The 25696-nt window shown below is 58.5% G+C and overlaps 2 protein-coding genes across 2 annotated transcripts; one reads left to right on the plus strand and one right to left on the minus strand.

The window, feature by feature from the left end:
* Positions 1-187: 187 nt before the first annotated feature.
* Positions 188-15635, minus strand: ZDHHC9 (zDHHC palmitoyltransferase 9). The gene is made up of 10 exons (XM_075054549.1): positions 15517-15635; positions 14822-15093; positions 6482-6642; positions 5787-5945; positions 4669-4806; positions 4465-4513; positions 4075-4177; positions 3801-3904; positions 3097-3265; positions 188-2284 (listed from the first exon to the last, which is right to left on the minus strand). Exons 2-10 carry the CDS (start codon positions 14986-14988, stop codon positions 2180-2182), a joined length of 1155 nt encoding a protein of 384 aa, XP_074910650.1. The 5' UTR covers positions 14989-15093; positions 15517-15635; the 3' UTR covers positions 188-2179.
* A 1055-nt stretch (positions 15636-16690) lies between these two features.
* Positions 16691-22860, plus strand: UTP14A (UTP14A small subunit processome component). The gene is made up of 14 exons (XM_075054547.1): positions 16691-16825; positions 17047-17117; positions 17395-17459; positions 17618-17760; positions 17926-18081; positions 19028-19147; positions 19234-19328; positions 19573-19696; positions 19788-19865; positions 20330-20687; positions 20852-21231; positions 21304-21491; positions 21563-21662; positions 22035-22860. Exons 1-14 carry the CDS (start codon positions 16766-16768, stop codon positions 22305-22307), a joined length of 2211 nt encoding a protein of 736 aa, XP_074910648.1. The 5' UTR covers positions 16691-16765; the 3' UTR covers positions 22308-22860.
* The last annotated feature ends 2836 nt before the right edge of the window (positions 22861-25696 follow it).

Genomic DNA, 25696 nt, shown 5'->3' on the forward strand with positions numbered 1-25696 from the left:
TTTCAAACCAATTAAGTTTCCTTCATTTTTTTAAAATTAAAAAAAAAAAAAAAAAAAAAAGAAAAAATAAAGAAACCCCAACCCTCGCCCTACCCCCACTTCCTTCACGGAGAACCTGAACAGAGCAGACAGGAACCACAGGTGCAGGCAGCATCCGTGACGGCCCCAGCAGGCAGCACTCGACACACCGCATTAGAAAATAGATTAGTAAAACCAAAAAATACACTTTTTCACAACGAGTTTGAGATTTGGTCAGTAGCGTGTTGGGGCGGGTGGGAGAGGAGGGTTGGCTCCCACTGCCAGCGGGGTGTGCGTGGGGCCAGGCGCAGCAGCAACCCGGGGCTAGTCCCAGGACCCCCCCTGCCCTGGCTGGGGGGGGACACGGGCCAGGTCTGGCCACAGGGTGCCAGCAGCTGCGGGCCGGGCAGCTCTGGCCCCGCTGGCAGTGGGAGGCCAGGGCTCCTTCCCTGGTAAGCGCCAGCAGGGAGCAGCTGAAGGCAGCTGTGGGGCAACTGTGAACCTGCTGCCAGAGCCCAGGGCGGCAGCTCTGCCCCCTCACCTGGGAGGGGAGACCCCAGCACTACAGGAGAGGGGGCAGCGCCGGTCGCCACCTTAATACCACCACGGCCCAGGTCAACGCTGCGAGGGGCCAGGGAAGAGGAGCGAGTCGGGAGGCACGCATCAGGCTCTGGAGGGACGAGGCTCCCCGCTTCGCTCCGTTGTCGAAAGCGGGATGGCAAATGAGGCCAGGGAAGAAGCAGCAGCAACTTCACGCTGCCAGGCAGGAGCATCACGGAGAAACAAGCAGGACTGCCCCGGCAGGACATCCTCCACCTGCCACCCACTCACCACATGTCTGTGGGGAGGCACAGAAGTACCCAGCACTCGTGGTACAGGATGGAGAGCTGCCAGGGCATAAAATGGCCTTCCCTCCATTGCCAGCCTTTGCGGGGACCCTGCAGACATGAGGCTCTTCCCAGCCTGGCTGCCAAGCGCGGGACAGGGAGCGTCGCAGTGGAAGAGGAGCCCGGCCATGGCACAGAGGTCTCCCACCACCGCCTGGCCCTGGCCTCTCCTCCCTCCTCTGCCAAGGAGATGCAGATGGCTGACACTGCACAGCCAGCCCCAGGACAGCCGGCAAAGCCCAGGGGAGATTCAAGGCTCTGAAAGCCAGTCGAGGATGGCTGAGAAATGCAGGGCAAGGCAGGGGGGACAGAGGGACACAACAACACGACACAGAATCAGGGCTGAGGTTCTGCAGAGCAGTGGCCAAGTGGCGTGCCACAGCCTGGAGGGCAAGGGGAGAGTACGCCTGTGCTCGGCGCTGGCACCCAGGAGCAAACACAGCTCCGGCACTAGCCGGAGACCCAGCCGCACAGGCAGACCCTTCCTTGCAGCTCGATACACCCCTTGCACAACCGCTCTGCGGCCGACACGGGGCGGGGACAAGCGGCAGGAAGACGGGCTGCCCCACTCCTTCCCTCAAGCCCCCAGTTAGGCGTGAGCCCCGGGGAAGGAGGCCCCCGCCTCGACCGCTCTCACGCCGGCTAAGTCACATGAAAAGAAGGAGCACGGGAAGGAAGCTACTTTAAAAATCGTTGCCAGCAGAACGCCTTCCCAGTTGTTTTGGCCCTCTTGGCACCAAAATGTCTCCCGACAACCCCTGCCACGTTAACCAATAAAACAATGCCACAGATTAGAGGAAGGAGGGAGGAGGGGAGAGAGGACGCTACTGCCATAAATTGCTTTCCCCTTTCCATCAGGATTCCTCAGCAGTAGGGAGCAGGCCGACCCTAACGTCGCTTCTGAGCTGCTTGACCGTAAGTCGTCTCGTCAAAGAGTCGGGGCCAGACGGAGGGACAGCCCCGGCCACCGAGCCGGTATTTAGCATCCAGGACAACCTGCAGAGCAAGAGGTCCTGCCTCGGCCTGCAGGCAGGCCAGCCTCAGTGGTGGTGAGTGCCCCTCGGTGACCAAGGTGGGCCACTCACGCTCGTTATCCTTTGACACCATGCAAGGCCAGCGCCAGCCCGCACTGCCTGCGCATCGAGGTGAATAATGACTAAAGCAAAATGGCCATGAGGAATCGTTTGCCTGCCATCCAGCCCATCTCCTCCTCTCCTCTATCACTTCCAGCTTTGATTAGACAAAACAAGAAAGTTCTCCCTTTCAAGCAGATGCTAGTGCTCTGCTTGCCCAGCGTCCTGGGATGGGACTTGGAGCTCCCCAGACGTTAGCTGCTTCTCTTCTGGCATCTCAGCATTGCTCAGGGATGGCACAGGGACCTGGAGAGAGAAGACAGCAGTGACTTGCATGAATACATCCCAATACAGAGCATCTGTTTGAGCACACAGACACTTGGTCCCGCTGCCCTGCTCCTGCCTCCAGCTCCACCAGGCAGAGGTCTCAGCTGTGCTTGGGAAAAGGAGAAACCAGGGGCCACCAAACAGGCAAACCAGCAGCTTCATGAAGATCTGGAACACTGGACTACTCCAGCAGAAGTGGTCTGGACTGTTTCCACCAGAGAAACAGCAGCTCATGCCCAAGCAGAGGTAGGCCCAGCCATTTCCCACCATGTTCAAAGAGTAATTTAAGTGGGAAGGGCACTCTGGAGGTCTCCTGTCCAACCATACCCTTAAAGTGGGGCTAATTTCAAAGACAGAGCAGGCTGCTTGGGGCCACATCCAGTGGGGCAATGGCTTTCTCCAAGGATGGAGATCCCACACCCGCCAGGGCCCTTCCCAGGGACAGCCCTTCAGCTTGCACTCAGTGCCAAAACAAGATGCCTGCAATCTCCCACCCCTCCTGAACCCCTCTTAGCCTCCATAGGTGCCAGCTCCTGGGCACTCTCATGGCAGGACTGACATCTCCAAAATGTCAGCCAGCTGTGATTTCCTTTGAGGAAATCAAGAGATGCTGGTTTCCAGGGCCAGAGCACAACGGGCTTTTCATCGGCAGCCTCTCGACAAGGCCCGCACATGTTGCTTTGTTCCTGCTAAATCACACTATCAGCTCTCTCTCTGCTGGCCCAAAACACCAGTAGCTCCAAGCAGGCGCAGCCCACTCACCCTCCCGCCCTGCAGAGGGAATCACTCACGGCACTAAGGTGAGGAAGGCTGCCATCCTTCTGCTGAGCGCTGCTCTCCTCTGCCTGCCCACCGGGGCCCTGAGCAGCAGTGGGCTCTTGAGTGCTGGGCCCCCGTGGGCACGACTCCTCCTGAGCTGTACTCTCCTCTTGCTGCAAGATGCCCCGTCTGTCCAAGACACTGCAAGAACAGAATCACACTGTCAGAGACGCACGCCTCCCCTGAAGCAGAGTTCTTTTCCTGACAGGAAAAGTGCTGGTAGAAGACAAACATTGGGGAAGGGGTTCCTCTCCAAAATAGGCTGTGCACAGCCCAGACCTAGTTTACAGCATTTATGTTCCTCCTGTGAAAACCAAGCCCCTTGGAGATCAGCCCAGTTCAGAGGGTGGGAGCCCACTGAAAAAAGTGCCCTGGAAAGAGCCTCCGCTCCAAACACTGCCCCAGGGAAGGGGAGCCACTCCTTCACCAGCTTCCCTAGCCCACAGTGATAGGGAGCACACCACAAGCTCGAATCGCTGAAGATATGCGAGGAAAGCAACACAAGACCTTCCTCCCCAGAGCATCCAGACGTGTCTCAAGTGACCTCCAAACGCCCTGAACACCCTGCGCTGGCAGAAGAGCGGCCAGGTCTGGTGCCCAAGCAAGGAGAGCTCCTCACAGTCCCTCACTGGGCCCTTGGGGGCAAAAATGGCAGGGCTGCCCCTCAAGAGCTTACCTGGGGGGCAGAGGCCCACAAAGCACCTCACAGCAGTTCTTCACTATGTTGCCATGGCTGTAGGGATTCTGCACGCGGTTCTTCCCAGTCCAGGAACCCTTAATCTGCAACAGTCAGGGCACAAGCTCAGGTCTGCTCCACCGACACCTGCCCCCAGCCCATGGAGCCCTGCCTCAGCCTGCAGGGCACGTCAGCAAGGTGGACGCAGCCATGACACACTGAGGAAGCGATGAGAAACAGAGATGGCTCAGAGGAACAGAAAGACCCTACTTACGTCTTCGTTGGTTGTCTGATTCAGTGCCACCAGGAAGGTGTGGAACCCAGTTAACCCTACCACCGACCACAGGGTGAAGAAACAGATGAGCACCTCCAGTACAGTGAGGACAGTTAAGGACTGGGAACAGCTTGGGAACAGTCCCAACCCAGCTCTGTCACTATCCCAAGCACACTACCCTAACTTCTCTTCTTCTCCTAGACATGGTTTTCTGTTTTACCCTCCTCCCAAAAGCCACAAAATTGCTCCCCGCCATGTAATCGTGGGGGAAAATGCCCTGAAAGACTCCTTAGAGAAGCCTGGGCATCAAGACTCCAGCCCCTCCATAACACAGCTCACACTAACCCCCAGCTTTGGAGAAGCCAGCCCCTCTGCACTGTGGAAGGATATGTCCCTGGGGTTTCCTTCAACGTGTTCAGAAACCCAATCTTCAGAGATTCTGGCAATACAAAGAGAGATATTTCTTTTCCCTGGAACATCGCACTGAGTCCAGTTCCCTTTCCCACTCCATTGTTTTTGCATTCACAACACCATCTGTATCCCCCCGACTCCCTTAGCCAGCCCAGCCATCCACCTCTCCACAGCCAGACTCACTCAGTGCTACGTAGACTATGTTGAAGGTGAAGATGTAGATGGTTAGGAGTGAGAGCGAGAGGATGAAGAGGTAGAAGTAGCGGTAGTTCCTCTTCCCCACGCAGTTGCCCACCCAGGGACAGTGATGGTCGAAGCGCTCTGTGAAAGCAAAGAAGAAGATCAGTGCTGCTCTAGCATGGTCCTGCCTGCCTCCAGATGCTTATTCCTGTGCCCCGAACTCAAAAATTTCCAAGGCTGACAAGGACTCCCTGGGCCATCAAGCCCAACCCTCTGCTAACTCAGGGCCCCACATCATGACCCCCTTTCCAGAAGGGGAGGCCAGGTAAGAAAGTGCAAAATCATTTTACTAATGAGTCATTTTGCACATTAAGATAGAGTTTAAGAGCTTGGCCCCAGGTATGTCTTCTCTCCCAGAGCCCTGAGGTAGAATAGCTTTTACTAAAGCAGCACACAGGTTAGATGAAGGTCTGGGGGTTCAGAAGTTCTTATCTAACCCATGTGCCACTTCACTCCTACCAGAATAATTAGCAGAGGGTTCAAGGAACTGCATAAACACTCAAAGAGCTGGGAACCTGCAGAGGAGGAAAGGGATCCAAAAGAACAAGATTTCTTCTTTGAGAAGGGATGCTGAACACGAGCCAATCATGATATGCAAAGGGGCTAAGAGAGCCTCTGCTATGCAGCAAGGAGAACAAAAAACAGGGGCACTCAACATAACAGCAGAAACTCTGTGCTGATGCAAGGAGCTGCTTTCATGCAAGACACAGCTCTCCAGTGGAACCCTCTAGCCCAGCAAGGCCAGCGGTTCAGTGAAACTCAAAAATGGACTGCACATTTCCATGGACAAGTTAGACTTAAGTTAGACTAGTTATTGCCAAAGAAGTACTGGCAAAGATGAACTACCTGGCTTCAGGTTCTGAGCAAATCTCAAGCTCCTTGAGCTTAAGATGAGGCAGACTGTCCCCGTCTGTTCACACACCACCATTCCGGACTTGCTCAGCAGGCACAGTGTGAGACCCAACACAGAGCAAGACCAGGTGCAGGTCTTCACCTGTTTTCTTCCAAAGACTCTCACCTAACACCCAGGTGCAGGAGCAGGCGCAACCTCTTCTACTCACCCACACAGTTGTCGCAGATGCTGCAGTGAGAGGCACGGGGCGGACGGAAGATCTTACATGTGTAGCAATACTTCAGCTTCACTATCTGGTTGTTGATCTGGAAGTTTTTAATCCGCGGGGGCGGGCGCTGACCCTGTGGCACAGTCCCGTTGGTGGCCTCTGAGAGAGGGAACCAAGCAGAGATCAGGCCTGCTGCTACAACACAACAGGCCTAGAACGACAACTCGCCTCCCTGCTTTTCCTACCAGTGGGATCAGAGCCTGCTGGGGCTAGAGCCAGCAGCTGCAGCTCTGCTCACACAGTCCAGAGCCAGCCTGGCAGCTTGGAGGCAGGAAAAGGGATGCCAGAGCTTTCACGGGCATATTGAGAGGGGCTGGGGCGTGGTGTGGTGTGTCACCCACATCCACCAAACTTCCTCTCTACCTGAAGGATCAAGAGGCCCACACCAATGGCTACAAGACAGAAAACAGCATGTGAAAAGGTTCCCAGAAAGGGAAGCGGGTACATCGCACCATCTTTTTGAGACTCCGCCAAGCAGAATTAGCCAGCAGGTGGTAAGATGCCCCATTTGGGGCAATCCTCACTTTTGGAGGGCCAGCTGGGAAGAAAGGCTCTGCAGAGAGTGTAGCCTATAGATACGCCAGAAATACAGAGGCTTTTCCAGCTATTACCAGCTCGGCTGGCTCCGCACTCACCAATCTCCATCTCGATGAAGGCTGCCTCGTCAGGCAGGGCTCTTGGGATCACCCCAGGATCACTGAAGCTCGTCCGTAGGAGCGTAGCCATGGCAAATAGGAAGAGAACTGCTGCAAACACGGGGATGGCTGGGGACAGCTGGACTGCCAGGTACCGACACCTGCAGAGAAACGTCAGGAGGCGATGAATCAGACCACTGCAAGGTCTGCCCGAGCCAGGGCCTGAAAGCCTGGCAAGGCATCAGAGTCCAGACTTTTCTGAATGCTGGTTACATCGAGAGAAGAGAAGCTCTTCAGCACTTCCTTCTGATCCCACCACCACCGGGAAATACCCCTGGGGCAGCTCTAATGACCAGCCACCATCAAAGTACCACCATGTTTTTAACCAGCCAGGCACAGAATACTTCCCAGCATTTTGTTTTGTTTCCAGCTCCCATTTTGCTCAGAGTCACGGGTGACGCCAGAAACGCAACCAGCCAGCTAGAGGGATCTTGCCCAGAGGACACCCACTGCCGCCAGCTGCCAAGGGATGGACCGTACCTCCAGGAGAAGCACCCATGGCCTGGTCCAAGAGTCCACCACTGGAGAGAGCTGGGAGGCATGGAAGCACATTGGAATGGTGGGAATCTCTGGCTGTCCCCTAAAGAGGCAGCAGCTTCCAGTACCACAGAAATTACTTTCCAGGGATTAAGTGCGTCCTGTGCTTCTCAGGAACAGATTCACATGGAAGTGCAACATTCCCGTGCAACAAGACATCTGGCTTCCTTTGACTTTTCTGAGGCAATGCTCCAAATAAAGTAGAAAGGCTCTTGCCCCAAGACAACCCCAGCTCGAAAGAGGAAACACGGCGTAAGGTTTGTTTGCTTTACAAATGTCCAATGAGGAATTTGTGTTACTAATCCTGCTGATTGAGGCAGTGCAAAGGGAGCAAGGATCTTAATCTCACTGTGGCCTGTGTCACTTCTGGACACCCGCAAACATGTCTCCATGGGCACTGCAGCACAGGATGTGCAGAAGGCCTGTACAGAAGTCATGGTTTAGAGACGTACTGGGCTGAAAGAAAACATTTTTAGGCCAATTCCTTCAGAAAACCCCATTTATGTCAGGATGAAGCTCCTACAGAGGTTTCCTACTTAAGGGAAACCCCACCCAAATCCCAACACTTGCGCAAAATTTCACCCCTCCTTGCACGCCTTGCTTCCCCAGGTTCCTCCCAAATGAAGCTGCATACCCAGCCTTTCCAGTAAGCCCTGACTCCACAGGGCAGGATCCAACCCAGACTTCCGCTCTCCACAGCTGCTCTCCAAGAAAGCGTAAGGCTGCTGTGGTGAAAGGCATGGGATTACCCTCCCCTGTGGGTCTGTCATCCCGAGCAAGGCAATTTCTACAACATTCATAGCATTAACTATTTAATTCTAGATAGCCTTCCCACCCATAGCTTCTCCAAAAGCAATAAAGTTTCTAGCTCCAGCTGGTTCCTTTGCAGCACCGAATTCTGCAAGCCCATGATCCGCTGCAGGAAGGCTCACTGGGCTTTAATTTGCCATTGCTCGACTCCAGTGACTGTCCCCAGCGTGCGACAAGATACAGAAAGGGCTGCATACTGAAGCTACAGTATGCTTTGGCCACAACTGCAACACGAAGTGTCCACAGCGATGCACAGGGCCTGTCCCCTAAACCAGTGCTGTTAATTTTAGACACTGCAAACTCTGCGGTTACTCAAAACAACACAACCCTTAGAGTCATCCACGTGCAGAGTCCTGCCTACATTTGAAGCCAGGCTGAGCAGCCAGAAGGCTGAGCTTACTGTCTTTAGGCAGCCAGCCTAAGATAACTTTGCTTTCCCTTTGCAAGGGCAAAGTCTAGAAAGAGAGCTGTAAGTCAGTCAGCAATTAAACAGAAACCTTGGATCCCATTTTGGGAAGGAATATGGGTCTATTCTTCGAAAAGCTGGACACGGTCTGCCCCAAAGGGCTGCAGCTTGACCCTTGTCCAGCTGACACAACAGCTTTTATAACTGTTGTAACAACATGAACATATTACGGGCTTAAAATATGGATTCACGAACTGTGTTAAAGCTGAGCCAAAACTGCGCCAGAGCTTCCAGCCTCAGATATACACTAATGCCTTATAAGTTTCTTCAGGGTACTGTCAGCAAAGAGATTTATTACCTGCAAGCACATGATCCGTGCCGGGTGTACTCTCCCAAGCACAGACCTGAAAGCTTTACACAGCAGTACTCAAGAATAAACGGGATCAGTCCCTGCAGCGACCGGCACGATCCCTGCTCAATCTGCGTATGAGCATGAGCATGGGATGTGACTCACTCCCTGCTGACCATTTCCTATGCATCTTTGTAAGGAAACCTGCCCTTTGGGGATGCAGCAAGTCCTGCTGTCCCTGAGGCACAGCAAGAGTGGCCTCAAGATTGATGTTACCACACCGCAGAGCGTGGCGTGGGAATGGGAAGAAGCCTCTGCAATTTTAGGAGATGAAAGAGATGAGTGAGCCACCATCCTCCCCGCTGCAGCAAGGGAAACAGCACCATCCAGCTGGTATCCAGCCCTTCCATCCATCCAGCTCCCAGCGTGGCACAGGCACTGGGCAGGTTAGGTCCCCAATTCAGGACAGGAGAGAAGCAATTCCAGAGACTGCCTGTCTGCCTGGAGGTGGGCAGGGGGGAGTACAAGGACAAAGCCCCAGAAAACACCAGATGCCTGCTCTCCTGTCCGATGAGGAAAAGATACCAAGAAACGCACACAAGGAAGGATTAACGCTAGCTCCTTCGGCCACCATTCACTGAAGCGCATGAGATGTCTGCTCAGCGAAGCCATTGTGCTGTTGCCATCGTCCCTCCGGCATGAAGCAAACATCCAGGCACTGTGCTGGACACTCAACCCCGTCACTCAGACGTGCCCTGGCACAGCGGGGGCTGAGCAGGGCCCTCCTGCTTCCCCAGGTAGCAGGGCTGGCAAGTGCTGCTGCATCCCCTCGGCACAAACACAGCCTGGAGGCGAGGCCAGAGATGCACAAGCAAGACAAACCCCCACTGCACTGAAACTGCATCCTGAGACCCAACACTGAGCCCACCACGTGCCTCCCATCCTTCCCTGCACTGACAGAGCCTTGCTTTGAGGAAGGTGTCTTTCAGGGAACATGCCCAGTGCATCTGCCACAGCAGAGAAAGCCAAGTGCTGTCCAGAATGGCTGAGCAACAGGTAAGGCCACCATGTGAGGTTTTGACTTGGTACTCACTAGTGCTGGGGAACCTTCAGTCTATGCCTTGTCTACAGCACGATTACGCTCGGCAATTCATTTACACTGCTAACTACCAGACATTTTAAAGATCTTTTGTTTGGGAGAGCTGAGAGTCAACAGAGACACACTGTTGGCATGTAAGGATATTGCTCCTCCTCCGCTCCCAGTGCAATATCTGTGTTCTTGAGCATTTTGTCATCTAATAGCAGACAATAACAGCATTATCACAAGTCATCATCATGGGGGGCGGGAGGGGCGACGGACACAGACATAACGACTGGGGGGTGAGAAAGGCTTAAACAAAGACATCATTAGAATGGGGGGGCCAGCCGGGAAGCAGCAGGAAGCAGCAGCTGGGAGGTGCCATGAGTTCATGGTGCAAGGACTGCTTGACCAGTTATTTTGCGACCACTTGAGAAGGTTTGTTGTAACCAGCCCGTTAAGCAAAGCTCTGGAGGAAGGGGAAAACAAACACGCCAGCCCCCATGGAAGTGGTCTTCAGCCACAGCCATCAGGCAGCACATCTCACGGCCAGGTCCCTCCAGGGTTCAGTGGAAGCTCTTTTGTACAATTCATTTACATCTCACTTGCAAATCACCTATTTAACTTTCCTAAACTAACACATAACCACACTGCGTACTCATCCCGAAGGCTAGCAAAGCAAAGCAGTATCTTTACCAAATGTTTGACCCTCACCAGAGCACTTACAGTCATCTGCACCTCCCAGACCTGGGACGACTTCCAGAGGCTGATGTACTTGCGGTAAGCGTGGAAACCGTTGCTCTGAAAACCTGGGTAACCGCTGCACTGCAACGCTACAATTTGGGGCCCTTTCCCAAGCAGCACTCAGCCAGAACTGGAGCTGTCTACAGAAACTCTCCCCGTCTGTCAACAGTGACACAGAAAATGCTCGCTAGAGACCCACTTCAAGTGCAGTTCCACTCTGAGCACATGCCACGCGCTTCCAACCCAACCGATGCGGCAGCCGACTTCAAGCAGGAGACAGAAACGTTATGCCAATGTTATTGCTCTTTTCCCAGCTAGGCTCAAGTCTCCGCACAGGCAAGAGAGCACCCCGAAATCCGCGTGGGGAATGGTGGTGCTACAGAGGACGTGCAAGCTGCAGGGGGAGCGAAGTTGTCTTGTGAGAAGGAGCCCGTGTACAAGAAAAAGGGCATGCAATTCAAAAACCCGCGAGCAGCCACTTCATGCAGAAATGTCTTTGTGAGCAGAAGTCTGGATACCAACAAGCTTACCTCTATCGAGAGAAACTATAACTACTAAGAAGCACCAATCAACTTGTGTGTAACTTTTGACAATGCTTGACATAGACCTAACCAGAGGTAAAAGCCATCTCAGAAGCACCTCTTTATCAGTGCAAAATCTTGGATCTTTGGGCGGAAAAAAGAAAAAAAAATAATAAGGTCACATGAGGGGTCAGCATAGGTTTTTTCAACTCATCAGAAAACAAAGAAATTTTAATCTCTACATAGCTAAGAAAGTAGGAAAAAAAAATAAAGTGATAAACATGCTTGGTTATTGGAAAAGCAAACAGCAGCCCCTTTCCGCACGCAGGAGCCTGGCATTGCTGGCGCTATCTTGCCTGTAACGTTTACAAACGTCAAGCATTCGTGCTGAAAAGCCGAAGACAAAAGAAATCCAGTTCTCTCGCAGCTGCTTTGGAGAGCTGAATGGAGAACTCTCGCTTCAGGAGGGCCATTACAGACACCCTGGCAAACTGCAAAGAGGAAACTCCCAGCAGCCAGAGAGAGGACGCTACATCCCATCATCTAATTCCCAAATGGATTTCACAAGTGCTTTACTGGGCTTGTCCTCGTGCTCGAATACCACAAGCATAGTTAGACAACTAAGCGCCCCATCACGAAAGCTGACATACCCATTAAGTGTCTGAAATAACGCCAAGAGGATATTAAACAGAATTTTATGTGACACATTACGGTCACAGAGTAGACCCAATTAAATATAGGTCTTGGACCCTGCAGGGACCAGCCTCAGCCCTTGAGCCATAGGAGCTGCTTTCTGCCAAGCTGGTGGCGAGAGAGGTGCCCTTGGGCAGAGGACTCTGATCATGGCAGAGCACTTCCCCAGGAACCAGTACAGCTCCAAGGCCCTCTGCTTTATCTGGGAGGGAGGAGCCAGACCTCCAGGTACAGCTCTGATAGCTCAGTCAGCCCTCTGGGTCACACTCGCTCCCCACTGAAAAGCCTTACCCGATTCCAGACCACAGCTTTGCGGTCTAGGGGATAAAAACATAAAAATTCCTGCACGCGGGGCTGAGGCAGCTTCAGACCATTCAACTGGAGACACAGCAGATGAGCCGATGGCATCAGAACTACTTGGAGGGAAAAAAAAAAAAATACCACCAGCAGCAGCCCAAACAGAGAGGCTGTCATTTCACGGCTGGGGAGGACTCTTTCAGCGACGAACGCGGTGGCTTATCTCATGACGTGTGATGCCAGTCACCACCGGCTCTCCAGCAACAGCGTTTGTAATCAGAGCCGAGCCAGAGCAGCCTGGAGGGCGAGGATCAAACCCGCACTGGCTTGGATCGCGTAGCAAGACATTTTCTGGCTTCAGGCGTCCCCGAGCCTTGTTTAGACAAGGTGTGACTGCGCAAGTGATTCAGCTGAATGAAATAAGCATTCACAACACAGGCACCCCTGCAGTGAGTGTACAAGAATTAAAAGGACTCCTCCACCCACCACAGTCTGCTTCTCTCCAAAACCAGACCCTAACAACCCAAATTGTTCCTCTGTGGCACAAACTTTAAGGGGGAAACCACGAATTTCTGCGCAAATGCCGAAAAATCTGCCAAAAGCTGAAATGAATAGGTAACACAGCGAAAAGATCAAGGCCGAGACCCTTAGGCAAAAGCACCCTAACACAGGCAGAAGGCACACAGGGTAAGCAGGGCTCTCGAGCAGCCAAGCTGCTCATCTTCTCAGCTTGGTCAGTGAAACAGATGTTGTGGAGTGTTTCTGGTTGGGAAGGCAACATTTCATCCCTATCCCGAATTCAAAAATCCCCAAACAATTTCAAAACAAACCCATCTCTTTCAAACAGAAAACATTAAGCTGTTGTGCGCTGAGAGAACCAAACGGATATTGTGGATTTCCCCAAACTTTTCCTCATCTCCCCAGTCGAAACCACTCAGCCGATTTTACTAAAATTCAGACACGATCCTGTTCCCAGCAAAACTTCCCCTGGGCCAGTGGCCACCGCAGAGGACACCCTCCAGCTCTGAGTAGAAGGCATGTCCTGCACGTCTGGGTGCGAGCGATCCCTCCTCAGGCCACTGCCTCCCAGAGCACGGGAAGGGGTTTCTCAAAGAATTTCCAGTCATGTACCCGCTGCACCCACAGCCAAACTAACCATCGCGCCTCCGGCTCTGCCAACACGACCGAGGACTGGAAAGGCAGCCTTGGTTTGCTCTGCCCTGCGCAACCATGGCGGGCAGCTGGCAGGGGCAAACATGGCAGAATGGGATGTGGCTTCGCTCTTCTGCTAAGGACAGGCTCCGCAGGGAGCGAGAGCAATTATCCCTCGCAATAAGTGCTTCTGGAGCAGTAATAAGCGTTTCTGGAGCAGTAACACTTATTAGTTCTTCCTGCAAGGCAGGAAGTCTTAGCCCCATTTTTTCAGATGGGAAAAAACCCCAAACAACAAAACAAACAGCAGTGTCATTTCATACCTTTGAATTCAGACTGAGTCAGGGATAATTTGGGCTTTCCACACTCGGGAACCCCAACACCTCGCATTACAGTTGTACAGCACCTGCCTCCAAAGCTACACAACGACTAAGCAGAAAAACCAGTCTCATACCTGACTGAGACCTGACATTAGCCACTTCATCGCTAACGTTGGGATGTGGCAAGCCTCAGCAGACTGTTCCAGAAAGCCCTCTCCGAGGCTGCCAGCGATATCCGCTAGTGAGAGGAGCTAGGGAAAGCAATGCCAGGCCAGGGGAAGTTGAGACAAGTCCCCTGCTCTGGTGAAGATGTCTAGGAGGCCAGCATCTGGGCCAAGAGCTTTATGTATCTGGAGGAATAGCCAGGGCTTAACCAGTGAGCAGTTTCTTCCGCTTGCTTTCCTGGCTTAAAGAGCTTTTGTGTTACCCAACACCATTTAGGACCTTCGCCTCCCTAAGAACAACATAAACATGCCGATGGAAACAGAGGAAGGAAAGTTTCATGGTTGTTTAGCTGATCCAAGCTCGTCCTTAAAGGAGGCAAAAGGGGCAGTCCTGCCCCCTCCCCGCAACATCAGTGCTTAGGCAAACACGGGCTTTTTTTCCTTTTTGTTTGCTTTTTTTGTAGGACTAGTCTAAGGCCAGATCAGTTCCCCAACCCAGCTCACCCGGGAGAGCTGCGGGGAGGGGGCAGGTCCTGCTCTTTTGGCAGCATCCGAGACTTTGGCTGCAGCTCTTTAGGCTGCTGAGCTGACCTAGAAGGGTGGCCAGATCCTCTCCAAACACCAGGGCTTCAGCTCGCGGGAGGGTCTGCTGTAGCACAGCACTCTGCAACACCTAGCTAGCAGGCAGCTGCAGGGCAAGTTGGATCAGCGCTAAACCCCGGTGCCACCAAGCTCGCTCCTTATTTTGTTGATTCTCCGGCTGGGTCACCTCCCTAATTGGGCTGAGCCGGGGGCTGCAGGCATGCAGGCTCGGCCCAGCCGCTTGGCCCGCGCTGGCCTCGGCCGCTGCGGCAGCAGTGCCCTTGCACCCCGGCCGTCCCCGAGCAAGGGGCGCGCGCCCCAAAGCCCCGTCCCCTCTAGCTCCACTCAGGACAAGGGACCCGCAAGTCCCAAATGCAGGGAAGCACAACCGTGCGGGACAAAGAGCCAGCGACACACCGCAGGCAGAGCCGGGGGAAAGCTCTGGCGGGGCCCGTCCTCCCCCAAAACCTCCGGGGTCAATCTGCTAAGGGCGAAGCGGCAGGTCCCGCCAGAGAGAGCCGCACCGCGTCAGGCTCCCCTCCCTCTCCCGGGGCCGCGGGGCAGACGAGCCCCCGCCAAGCCCCGTCCCCGGGGCTGTGGGTCACGGGGCCGCCGCGGGGAACTCACTCAAAGGCGAAGAAGAGGGCGCAGGTGCCGAGGATGAGGAAGAGCGTCAGGTAGAAGATGCCCTTCTGCCGGGCCATCATGATGCGGCCGTCGCAGCAGAAGGTGTTCCTGCCCGGCAGCTTCTCCCATTTCCGAACCACCTTCTTCCTTGCTACCATCACCGACATGGCGGGGCCTTCACTGGGGCGGCGGTGGCCGCCACACGTCCAGGCGCTGCTCCTCCGCCGCCCGCGCCCCCGGCATCATCGGGGGCCCCGCGGGGCTCGGCTGGGCTGGGGGGGAGAAGGAGAACGCCTCAGCACCGGGGCGGCGGCGGCTCGGACCGGCGGGGCCACGGCGGGAAGGGGGGGGGGGTGGGCGGCGGCCGTCACCATGGAAACACCCGCGCCCCGGGAGGGGTGTCGCCATGGAAACCCACCGGGGAAAGGGGGGTGGGTGGGCAGGGCGCGGCCAGGGAAACCCTCGGCCCTGAGGGGAGACCCCGGCGGGAGGGGGGGAGAGCCCGGCGGGAGGGAGGGAGGGCGGCAGGGCGGCCCCACACAGGCCCCACCAGGAGAGGAGGGGACGGGACGGGGCAGCCCCCGCCCCGCGGGCCGCGCCGGGACCCGGACCCGGGCCGGGAGGGGAGGGAAGGGAGAAGGGAAAAGGAAGGGGCCCGCGACGCCGCCACCGCCGCTGCCGCTGCCGCCGCTCACCCTGTGCCGGTGCGGGCAGCGCCGGGCGGGCCGGGCCGGGCCGGGCGGGCCGCTCGTTCCCTCAGCGCCGCGGGAGGGGTCACCACGCCCCGCGCCGCCGTGGGGGCGGGGCCGCGCCAGCTATTGGCCCCTCACAGCTCACCGCCCCGCCCCGCCGCTTCCCGCCTTCCCGTTGGCCGCGCGCAACGTCACTCCGCGGCCGCTCCCCCACCCCCCGCCCCGGTGCGGACAAGGGGAGGCGGGGCGGGGGGCGGGGCCGCCCCGGGGTTCGGCACGTGGCCGGGGGCGGGGCACGGCGGCGCCGGGGGAGGGGGGGCGGCGGGGGCCGCAGCCCCGGTGCGGCGGGACCGGCCGGGACCGGGGAAGGGGGCGGCGGCGGCGGCGGCTCCGGGGGGGCCGGGACAGCCGGCGGGGCTCGGGGGTGAAGCCCCACCCCGGGCCGGTCCCGCCGGGGGGGGGGGCGTTTCCCCCCCCGCCCTCATTTTGGGTCCGCACACCCGTTTTCCCGGTGTTTTGCACGCTCAGAGCCTGCGTTTCGGTGCGGGCGATCCCGCCCGCCCGGCGGGGTGCGTGGCTGCCGGCGGAGGCAGGGCCCGGCGCTTCAAACCCGAGGGGAAAGAAAAAAACCCAAAAGCAATAATAATAAAAAAAAAACAACTTTCCTGGCGGCTGTTGCTATGGAGACTGAAGTAGCGGGGGGACAGCTCGTTACCCCCCCCCCCCGCTTTTGGGGCCCGGTTCGGGAGGGCGGCCCGCAGTCAGGGGTGGAGGAGGAGGAGGAGGAGGAAGGATGCCTGGGGCCTCTGCTGCGGGAGCAGCTCTGCGACCTACCGGACCCCGTAAAAAAGAAACAAAACAAACCAAAAAAAAAAAAAACCAAACCAAAAAACCACCACGAAAGGCTCCAAAAAGTCCGGGGCCCAGCGGGGCAGCGAAGTCGCCGGTGCGGGGGAACCGGTCCCGGGGTCCTCGCCTCCGTCCGTCCCCTCTTCCCGGGGAAACCACGGGGGGCCCGGGCGGGACCCCCGGGGTCTCCCCGCTCCGGGGCCAGGCCGGGGCGCGGCCCCCCCCCCCTCCGCCCCCGCCCGCCGGGGCCCCGCTGCCACGGCAACCGTGACGTCAGGCAGGGCGGGCGGAAGCGCGGCGGGTGGCGACAGCCCGGGCGGAAGCGGCTGCGCGCTTTCCGGCAAGATCGCGAGGAGAGCGGCGCGGCGCGGCGCTTTCCGGCTGACCCCGGCCGTGCGGCGCGATGGCGGAGGACTGGCTGGGCGTGGAGGCGGCCGTGAGCGCCAGCGAGGGCGAGGAGGAGGTGAGCGGGGCTGAGCCGGGCTCGGCTCCTCCGGCAGCCGCCGCCGCCGCCGTACGCGGAGGTCCGGGTGCTACCCCGTCCCAGGCGTCCCGGGGCAGCCGCAGCGGAGGGCGGCCTGGCCTGGCCGGGGGAGCCGGGGCCTGGGGCGAGGCCTGGCGGTGAGGGGCAGGCGCCGCTGCCGGTAGCGCCGGTCGGGGCTAACCGCGTCTGCCGTGTGCCAGGGGCAGGAGGATGACGAGCGGCGGCACCGGCAGCTCCTGGAGGCGGTCAGCTCCCTCTCCGGACGGAGGCGGTGAGTGAGGGGCGTGGGGGGTGTCCGAGGGGCTCCCGGAGCTCGGCCCTGAGGCTCCGGCAGCAGCCGCGCTGCATCTCCCCCCCCCCCCCCAGCCCCGTTTCCCCTTTGAGGCTGCACGGGAGTGCTTTAAAAAGGGGGTGGGAGGGAGGACCCTCGGTTCCCCGGCCTGCTGGCACCATTGCTTCTGCTTCTGCCGTAGCAGCAGGTAGGAGGAGAAGCACGTGGGGGGGGACGCGAGGAGCCTTTTGGTTTATTTTCTTTTCTCTTCTGGTAGGCGGAAGCTGGCAGAGCGTACAGAGGCAAGCGTGCAGGTGTCCGAGTTCAATGTCAGCTGCAAAGGTGAGATCCCTGGGAGGCTGGGCAGAACTCCTACTGTCTGACTGGGACGGCGCTGCCCGCCCGCAGCTGACTGCTTGGGATTTGCTGTGTCTGCCCCAGGTCTTTGGGCTGAACGCAGCTGCAGCCCCTTGACTTGGTGGTGCGGGACCCTCATCTAGGTGCTGGGGAGAAGTTGGTTCTGTCCGAGCTCCTGCAGCCCATCCGTCCCAAATCCGCCCTGAGCAGCGTGAAGAAAGAGCTGGCCAGAGTGAAGCAGAAAAAGGCAGTGGAGCTGCCGCTCAGCAAAGAGGAGGCAGAGCGGGTGAGTGGGCCTGGGCAGGCAGCAGAGGGAAGTTCTGGCCTTACAGGGCAGAAGAGCTGAGCCCCTGAGTGCCCCTCTACTCCTCTCTGGTGCTGACAGGCTTTTCTCACTCTTCACACCAGTCTTTCTCTGCTCATCTTTTTCCCTTCTTGCCCCTGCCTGCAGGTTGTGAGGGAAGCTGCCTACGTCAGGACCTCTAAAGATGTGGGCAAATGGCAGCAGGTGGTCTTGCAGAACCGACGGGCGGAGCAGCTGGTCTTCCCTCTGAAGCAGGAGATTGCTACAGTTGTCCCCCTGGAGCAAGTGGCTTCAGCATGGAAGGTGGGTGCTGTCGGGTTGCACGCAGCTCCCGGGGTTGGCTGGGGCAGCTTAACGTTTCCTGGCTGCGCTGGGAGGAGTGACATAGGCCCAGCCTGTAGCTGAGGCTCTGGGCAGGTGTGCGCTGAGCTTGGAAAGATTAGAAGGGAAGTCTTCTTCATTCCTCAAGCATAGCAGATGTGTAGATGCTCTCTGGGAGAAGCCGGGTGAGGCATGAGCAGAGGGTTTGGAGCCTGCTCTGTCCCCTCTCTTTTTAGTCTTCCAGCCTGAGACACACAGCCCGAGTCTGCAGTTTTTCAGTCCCTGCACTGAGCCAGCTGCTTGCTAGTAGCCCTCAGCCACTTGTGCTGAGGTGGGGGTGTTTGGTTTGCCAAAGCCTGTGCATCTGTAAATCTTCGTTATGAAAGAAGGATGCTTTTGGGCTTGAATGCAAGTTCCCGTGGGGGTTGTGCTGCTGGCAGGAGAGTTACTGTCACCCCTGATAGCTCTCCCAGCTGTCCAGATGCTCAGGTGAGAGGCAGCCCCTGCCGAGCTCCCCACGTACCCAGTACTCACCTCGATCTGCCCAAAGGCCGCTTTCCACTTTGGTGGGACGTGGTGTCACATGGCCTGGAACTCTTGCTGCCTGCTTCTTGTCCGGTGCTGCCTGGTCAGCACCGCCTGCCGACTGCGAGCCTATTTCTCTACCTTCAGAGGAATTCTGCCTGCCCTAACCTGGCGCGACGGCTGGGAGGGCACCTAGGCAGGCCCGTACCGAGCCTCGGGCTGTTGCATGGGACCTGTGAGCAGGGCTGTGACCCCAGCCCCCAGGAGGAGGGGGGCACGCTTCTTTGGGCCCTCCTGTGGACCTGCTATGGGGCACCAGGAAGGATAGGGATGTCTGGGGGAGCATTGGCTCTTGCAGTTCTTTTCTCATCATCATCTTGCTGTGTTTGTTCTGCCCCAACAGGCCCGAACTCCCCTGGAGCAGGAGATCTTTGGACTGCTCCACAAGACGCAGCAGCCCATCACAGACCCGCTCCTGACGCCGGAGGAGACCGCCTCGCTGCAGGCAATGAGCTTGGAGGAGGTGAGTGCTTTGCCCCCGCTGCTGCCATCCCCTGGCTCTGGAGGCCTCTTCCTTGGCGCTTGCCCTCACTCTGCACTCCCTGGCAGGCCCGGCAGCGGCGAGCAGAGCTGCAGAAGGCTCGGGTCGTGCAGTCCTACTACGAAGCCAAGGCTCGGCGAGAGAAAAAGATCAAGAGCAAGAAGTAAGGCTTTGCCCTTGCTGGGCTGGGTGCGGTGGGAGAGGGCTGGGTGCCGGCCTTGGCGCTGGAGCCGACCCTGCCCAGTGTGTGGGTATAGCCAAAACACGGCGGAAGGCAGGATGGCCCCCTTCCTTCTCGGCATCTGCAATGTATCGGGCAGCCTCCTGCCCAGAACAGTGCTGCATTCCTAAAGGCCTCCCCGGCACCATGAGGTCTCACTTGCTGGCTCTCTGCCCTTGTTCTGCAGGTACCATCGCGTGCTGAAAAAAAGCAAGAGACGCAAGGCCTTAAAGGAGTTTGAGCTGCTGCATAAGTCGGACCCTGAGGCTGCCTTGGCAAGGCTGGAGGAGCTGGAGCAGCTCAGGATGCAGGTGCTGCTTTTGCGCTTCTCCCCCGCCCCTTGGGAAGTCCCTGCTCGTGAGGGTGCTCTTTCTGATGCTTTTCTCTTCCTCTTGCCCCCAGGAGCGGATGAGTCTTAAGCACCAGAATAAGGGAAAATGGGCCCGTTCCAGAGCCATTATGGCTAAGTATGACCTGGAGGTGAGAACACAGAATCACAGAAGGGTTTGAGTGGGGAGGGACCTTCAAAGACCATCTAGTCCAACCCCCCCACACCCCCCCGCCATGGGCAGGGACACCTTCCACTAGACCAGGTTGCTCAGAGCCCCATCCAACCTGGCCTTGAACACTTCCAGGGACGGGGCATCCACAACTTCTCTGGGCAACCAGCTCCAGCATCTCACCACTCTCATCGAAAAATATTTCTTCTTTCATCTAATCTAAACCTACCCTCTTTTAGTTTAAAGCAGTTGCCCCTTGTCCTGTCACCACAAGTCTTGGTATAAAGTCTCCCTCCGTCTTTCCTATAAGCCCCCTTTATCTATTGAAAGACCGCAATAAGGTCTCCAGTTCTGGTTGGGGAGGGGGGAGACAGCTGAGGTGGGGCAAGGAGGGTGGGCATGTTTTTTCTGGCCTGTGTTAGAAACGTCTCGATGCCCTCCCAGGCCCGCAAGGCCTTGCAGGAGCAGCTGGCCAAGAACAAGGAGTTGACGCAGAAGGTGCGGGTGGAGCTGCCTGAGGAGGAGCCAGCTGATGTGCCTGAGGAGGACATCACCTCGGTGACCATCCCCACTGTCCCTGTGGGTGCCAGTGGAGCTAATCCCTGGATGCTGGGCAGGCCCAGCGACCCGGCTGAGGAGCCTGAGGTGCCGGAGGGCCTTGGAGATGTTGCGGTGCCTGGTGCTGCGGAGAGCAAGGAGGAGGTAGAGGAGGAGGAGATGTCGGAGGAGGAAGCTCTGCTACAAGACTTTGCGCAGAAACGGCACACGCGGCAACAGCAGGCAGGGAGCCCTGAGGGACAAGGTGAGGAGCTCACAGCCACAAGCAGTGTGGGTCTGGTGTGCTGCAGGGTTGGGCAAAGGAAGGGAGGTCTGGGGGCTGTCTTCTGCCCGGTTTCACATGGCTGTCCTGCTCTCTCACTCCCTGCTCGTGGGTGACTGTTTCTCACCTGTTGCCTCAACGCATAGGTGCTGATGAGAGGGAGGCAGTTTCTGAACTGCCAGGGGACAACCCTGTGCACCCTGTCTGTGCCGAGGAGCAGGCGAGCCTAGGGATCGAGCAGCCTCCGCAGGTCCAGGAGGAGATCCTGCTGTCGGAGCAGCTGGTCCGGGTGCGGACAATGGAGGACGTTGAGGCTTTGGCCTCAGAGGAGCGTGTGGAAGAGCAGGAGAAGCCGGCGGCCACAAGAGCAGAGAAGCGAGTGCAGCAGCAGGAGGAAGGCAGAGCTGAGAACGGGCGTGCCAAGAAACCACCAGCCAAGAAGAAGATGATTAGCCTGCAGGCTGTGCTGTCTGGGAAGTCCCAGGAGGTTCAGTGCCCCAGCCTGCCTGTGGTCATGGAGGAGGAGGTGAGCAGGATGGGCCTGCCCCTTGGTCCCAGGGCAGGGTTGACTGCAGGGGACTGACCCTTCTCTCCACAGGAGGGTGGCATCGACCAAAGAGGGGTCATCACAGAGGCCTTTGCTGGGGACGACGTGGTCGCTGACTTCCGCCGGGAGAAGCGCAAGGCAGAGCAGGCTGCGAAGCCGCAGCCGGTGAACCTGGTGCTGCCGGGCTGGGGCGAGTGGGGAGGGATGGGATTGAAGCCCAGCGCTAAGAAAATAAAACGGTAAGTGTGGAAGAGCTGCAGCAGTGTGCCTCAGCCCAGCATCAGGGCCTGACTTCTTGCTTGCCTGGCAGGTTCCTGCTCAAGCCACCCCCGGCACCTCCCAGGAAGGACCAGCATTTACCCCATGTCATCATGAGCGAGAAGCGCAACATCCACGTGGCAGCACATCAGGTGAGTGACGCCCGGCCTCCGTGAGCGGCAGCGGCGAGCGCTCCAGCATGCGGGCTGGCCCAGAACCTTCCCATGACCCATTCCCAAAACGTCCTGAATCCCTGCCCTTCCGCTTAGTTTCCAGCTTTGACAACCCCGAGGCCGGCAGGGTGATGGAGGGAGGAGGAGTTTACAGGGCTGCTCCCTTGACGGCGGCTGCTGCTGTGCCAGCCCTCCTGGGATCTGTTAGAAGAGGGGATGGAGCGAGGTGGTCAGCAGGGGGCTGGAAGCACAGCGCAAGTGGGAATAGTTGGCAGCGTGGGATGAAAGCAGCCCCTGGGGTGCTGGGCCAGGTTGCAGGGGGAGTTACCCCCCTACGCTCTTTCCCCACAGGTCAGCGAACTGCCCTTCCCCTTCGAGAGGCACCAGCAGTTTGAGCAGAGCATCCGGACACCCGTGGGCCCCACGTGGAACACGCAGCGTGCCTTCCAGAAGCTGACCGCCCCCCGCGTCATTACCCGAGTGGGCCATATCATCCAGCCCATCTCTGCCGAGGACGTCCCCGACGTGGCCACCGCAGCTGGCAGTGGAGCCAAGCCGGCGCTAGAAATTGCGCCCAAGCAGCAAGAGCAGCCCTTTCGCCGCCCGCGCAAGAGAGCGCGATAGCTCTGTGCCCGTGTGTCTCCGGTGCTTGGACTGGAGCAGGCGGAGGAACCGGGAGAGGCTCCTGGTTCTGTCCGGTACCTTCTACCGCTTTCCCCGTAATAAAAACTCCTGGGCTGCCTTGTCTGTGCGGTCTGGGTGGCTGCCCTCGCAGCGCCCCGGGGACAGGACAGCTGCTGCCCTCCTGCCTGTCCTTGGGGCCCTGCGCGGGGCAGGGTGGTTTTGGCCTGCTGTAACGTGAGTGAGTGGCTGGAACAGCTCGCTCGCTGCGGGTCAGGCCGGGGAGGTACTGCTCGGGGCTGGGAGTGTGGCAGGGGGGTGGAGCAGCCGCTAGCGCTCCCTCGGGGCTGCGTTTCACCTGCCTGGGCTTTTTGTCTTTCATACCCCCCCTTTTATACATAATACAACATTTATGTATATATTTTTTAATTTTTTTTAACCTTGGCAAAAAGGGCTTTCTCACGGCCCTGAGCCTAGCCCCAGGGCACCGCTCCTCAGGTTCACCTGCAGCTCCAAAGTAACTTCTGCCCAGCTCAAATAAACCCGATTAGCTGGAAAACGGGTCTGTAAGGTGGTGCCGCTGTTCTGCACACGCTGGGAGTTGGCTCCGCTCCCGGCGCAGCCACCCTGCCTTCTTCCTGCCGCTGAGCCCGGCCTCCCTGCCCAGCCCACCCCTCGGAGGGTGACAGCAGGGTGCTCGGTGCGTCCGCCACTAGCCGAGGGATGTGCCGGAGCCTTATGGCAAAATAGGGGTAGGCAGGGAGCCCCCCCAGGCCTCTCTTCCCACGTGTGCTGTGCTCATGCCAGCAGAAGAAACACTCCCCAGCCCGAGCAAAGGAGCTGGAGCTGCTGCTGTTCCCGGGAAACCCGTCCCTCGTGCCAGGGACGCCTCCTCCCACGTTGGCACCGCAGCCTGGCCGGGGAAGCAGCCTGTCCCCTGGGCAGAGCTGCCGCCATCGCCCTTCTCCCCTGCAGCTGGGTCATACTGGGGAAGGTGGCGGTGGGGGGGGGGTTGTCCTGTGGGGCTGGGGCCCGATTCTCCCCCCAAAACCACGCAGGGCTCTTCTGCTCTGGGTGCTGGCACTCTTCCCGGGGAGGTGGGGGCTGCCGTGGGCGTCAGCTCTGCCTGGGATGCGGGGTTGGGTGCTGCCTGCGCTGTGACCTTGCCAGGGACCCAGCCTGGGTGTTGCTGGCCCCGCGCAGCACCCTGGGGCAGCCAGATAGCGCTCGCCTGCAGACGGGGCCACGGTTGCGTTGCATGAATTTACCCCGGGCTGAAAAAAAAAAAAAAAAAAAGGAAGCGGAGAGCATTTCCGTGCTGTGACGCTGGAGAGCCCCTCACTGGGCTGGTGGCCCCAGCTTGGAGCCCAGCTTCCCTCCACCCCGCCTGCCCCAAAAGCTGTGGGAAACGTTCGCCTGTGGCCCCTGGGGATGTCAGAGGGTGGGGGATAGAGGGGATTTCTTGTTTGTTTTAGTAAAAGCTAAAGTGCCCTGGAGCCAGGGGAAGGCAGTGCCCAGTGTGGGGCATGTGCAGCCCTTCCACCTGCCCGCAGCCAGCCCTGGGCTCCCCCACAGCCCCGGTTTCCAGCTCTCTGTGTCACCCGTGTCCCTCTCTGCGGTGGCCCTCCCTCGTCTGCCCCAGCCGGGCCCCCCACCCCGACCCAGGGCTCTGCCTTCCTCCTTCCCAGCCCTGGGATGGTGCCCGACTGGGCACGATGGGCTGTCCCGGGACCCAGGCCAGCTCCCCCAGCTCCCGGTCCTGGGATGCTCAAAGAGTACCTGGGCTGGGAAGGGTTTTGGGAGGCCTCCAGGCCCAATGCCAGTCAGAGCAGAGCTGCCTTCAGGCTCAGAGCAGGGTCTTCGGAGCGATGTCCTGCCATTCAACTGTCTGCAAGGATGGGGAGCCCCGCACACCTCTCTGGCCTCTGTCCCCACACTTGACCTGCCCCATGGCAAAGGACCGTCTTCTGTGTGTCCCCTGCACCCCCGAGGAAGGGCTGTGCAGCCCAGTGGGGTCTGGCCCTGCCCCAGCCTGGGCTGGCACCTCCTCAGCTGCCCCAGAGCGGGAGCGATGCTCCCTGCCGGGGCTGGGGTGATGATGACACGGGGGCAGTCCCTTCCTGGGGTGCAGATCCAGCAGAGGACCGAGGCCAGCGGGTCTGAAACCAGCTCAGGCTTCAGCACAACAGGCGAGTTTATGGCTGTCACAAACTGGGACCACCTGAAGCAGCGAGCGGGACCTACTGGCACGCAGCCCCTCAGTCCAGAGGCTGCCTCACACTGAATTTTGGCTGGTGGGTCCTGCGGCATGAGCGTGGCTGATGCTCAGCCTGTGTTGAGAGGGGACAGCTTCAAGCCGCAGAGCTGGATGTGCCTCATCCTGCGAGGAAGGGCAGCACTGGGCTGGACTGGGCTTGAACTGGGGCTTCCACTATCCAGAGATGCTTCAAAAATAAACACAGAAAGCATCAGTGTGAGCTGCTGGGGATGAGTTAGAGGGGGGACCCAGATGCAACGGGGGCCACTGGTGCTGCCATGCCAGCCCCTCTGGGCTGCTCCACTCCAGCACAGGCTCCTCCAGAGCTGCTGCGCTCCCGTATCAAGGGCAGCGGTTGTGCCACCCACATCCCTGCAGAAATAAATTTGCTGGGCACAGGAATGTCAGCATGTGGGGTTTTTCTAAATGAAAAACCAATTCCAGGTCTGCAAACCGCTGCAGGGAAGGGGGATGCCAGGGATGCCCACTGGCAGCTCCCAGGGCAGTGGGGAGAGGGGTGGGGGAGAGGAGCCGCGGCTGGGGGGAGCCCCTTGCAGGGAGGTCATTGCTTGCCGGTGGGGCAGAAATGGGCCGGGGAGCCCCGCGGGGCCCTGGCGTGGAGCAGGCGCTGCTGCAGGCTGGGGACTGGTTCCCCGCGGGGACTTCCCCGGCCTGATCCTTGCCCTTCCCACGGCATGTTCCAGCCCGGCTCCCTTCCCGGTGCGGCAGCGGGGCCGGCCTCCAGCTGCCGCACAATGTGCGAGTCGGCGGGTACCAGGAGCTCCGGTGCCGGGAGAAAACCCCCCATCCTTGCCAGCCGCCTCTTCGGCCATGCGGTAACCCCCCGGGAGCCGCGGTGCGAGTGCGCACGCCTTCCCCCGGCTGCACGAGCACCGCGTCCCTCGAGAGAGCTGTGAGCGGCTGCAGTTTGCTCTTACTGGCCTACTTTCTGGGCTACGTCAAAGCCAGGCTTACAGAGCTGGGAGCCTCGGTGAGGGCGGCCGAGCTGCTCCCGGTGCCAGCAGGGAACAGTGGCTAATCCCGGCCGTGAGCGGCGGTGGTGGCTCCCAGCCTGGCCAGCACCCACGGGTGCTCGGCCCCGGGGGAGCCGGCAGCAGTCGTGGGCAGGGACGGG

Source organism: Buteo buteo, chromosome 22 (assembly GCF_964188355.1).
Source record: "Buteo buteo chromosome 22, bButBut1.hap1.1, whole genome shotgun sequence".
In the NCBI taxonomy this organism is placed as follows: domain Eukaryota; kingdom Metazoa; phylum Chordata; class Aves; order Accipitriformes; family Accipitridae; genus Buteo; species Buteo buteo.

Bases quoted from the DNA above. Each gene is read 5' to 3' on its own strand.
- ZDHHC9 (XM_075054549.1), bottom strand. From the start codon at position 14,988: ATGTCGGTGATGGTAGCAAGGAAGAAGGTGGTTCGGAAATGGGAGAAG. The intron at 6,643-14,821 runs GTGAGTTCCCCG...GTTTCTCTGCAG, and splicing joins GCCCTCTTCTTCGCCTTTGA to GTGTCGGTACCTGGCAGTCC. The intron at 5,946-6,481 runs GTGAGTGCGGAG...TCCCTCTCTCAG, and splicing joins CTTCATCGAGATGGAGATTG to AGGCCACCAACGGGACTGTG.
- UTP14A (XM_075054547.1), top strand. From the start codon at position 16,766: ATGGCGGAGGACTGGCTGGGCGTGGAGGCGGCCGTGAGCGCCAGCGAG. The intron at 17,118-17,394 runs GTGAGTGAGGGG...CTCTTCTGGTAG, and splicing joins TCCCTCTCCGGACGGAGGCG to GCGGAAGCTGGCAGAGCGTA. The intron at 19,866-20,329 runs GTGAGAACACAG...ATGCCCTCCCAG, and splicing joins TGGCTAAGTATGACCTGGAG to GCCCGCAAGGCCTTGCAGGA.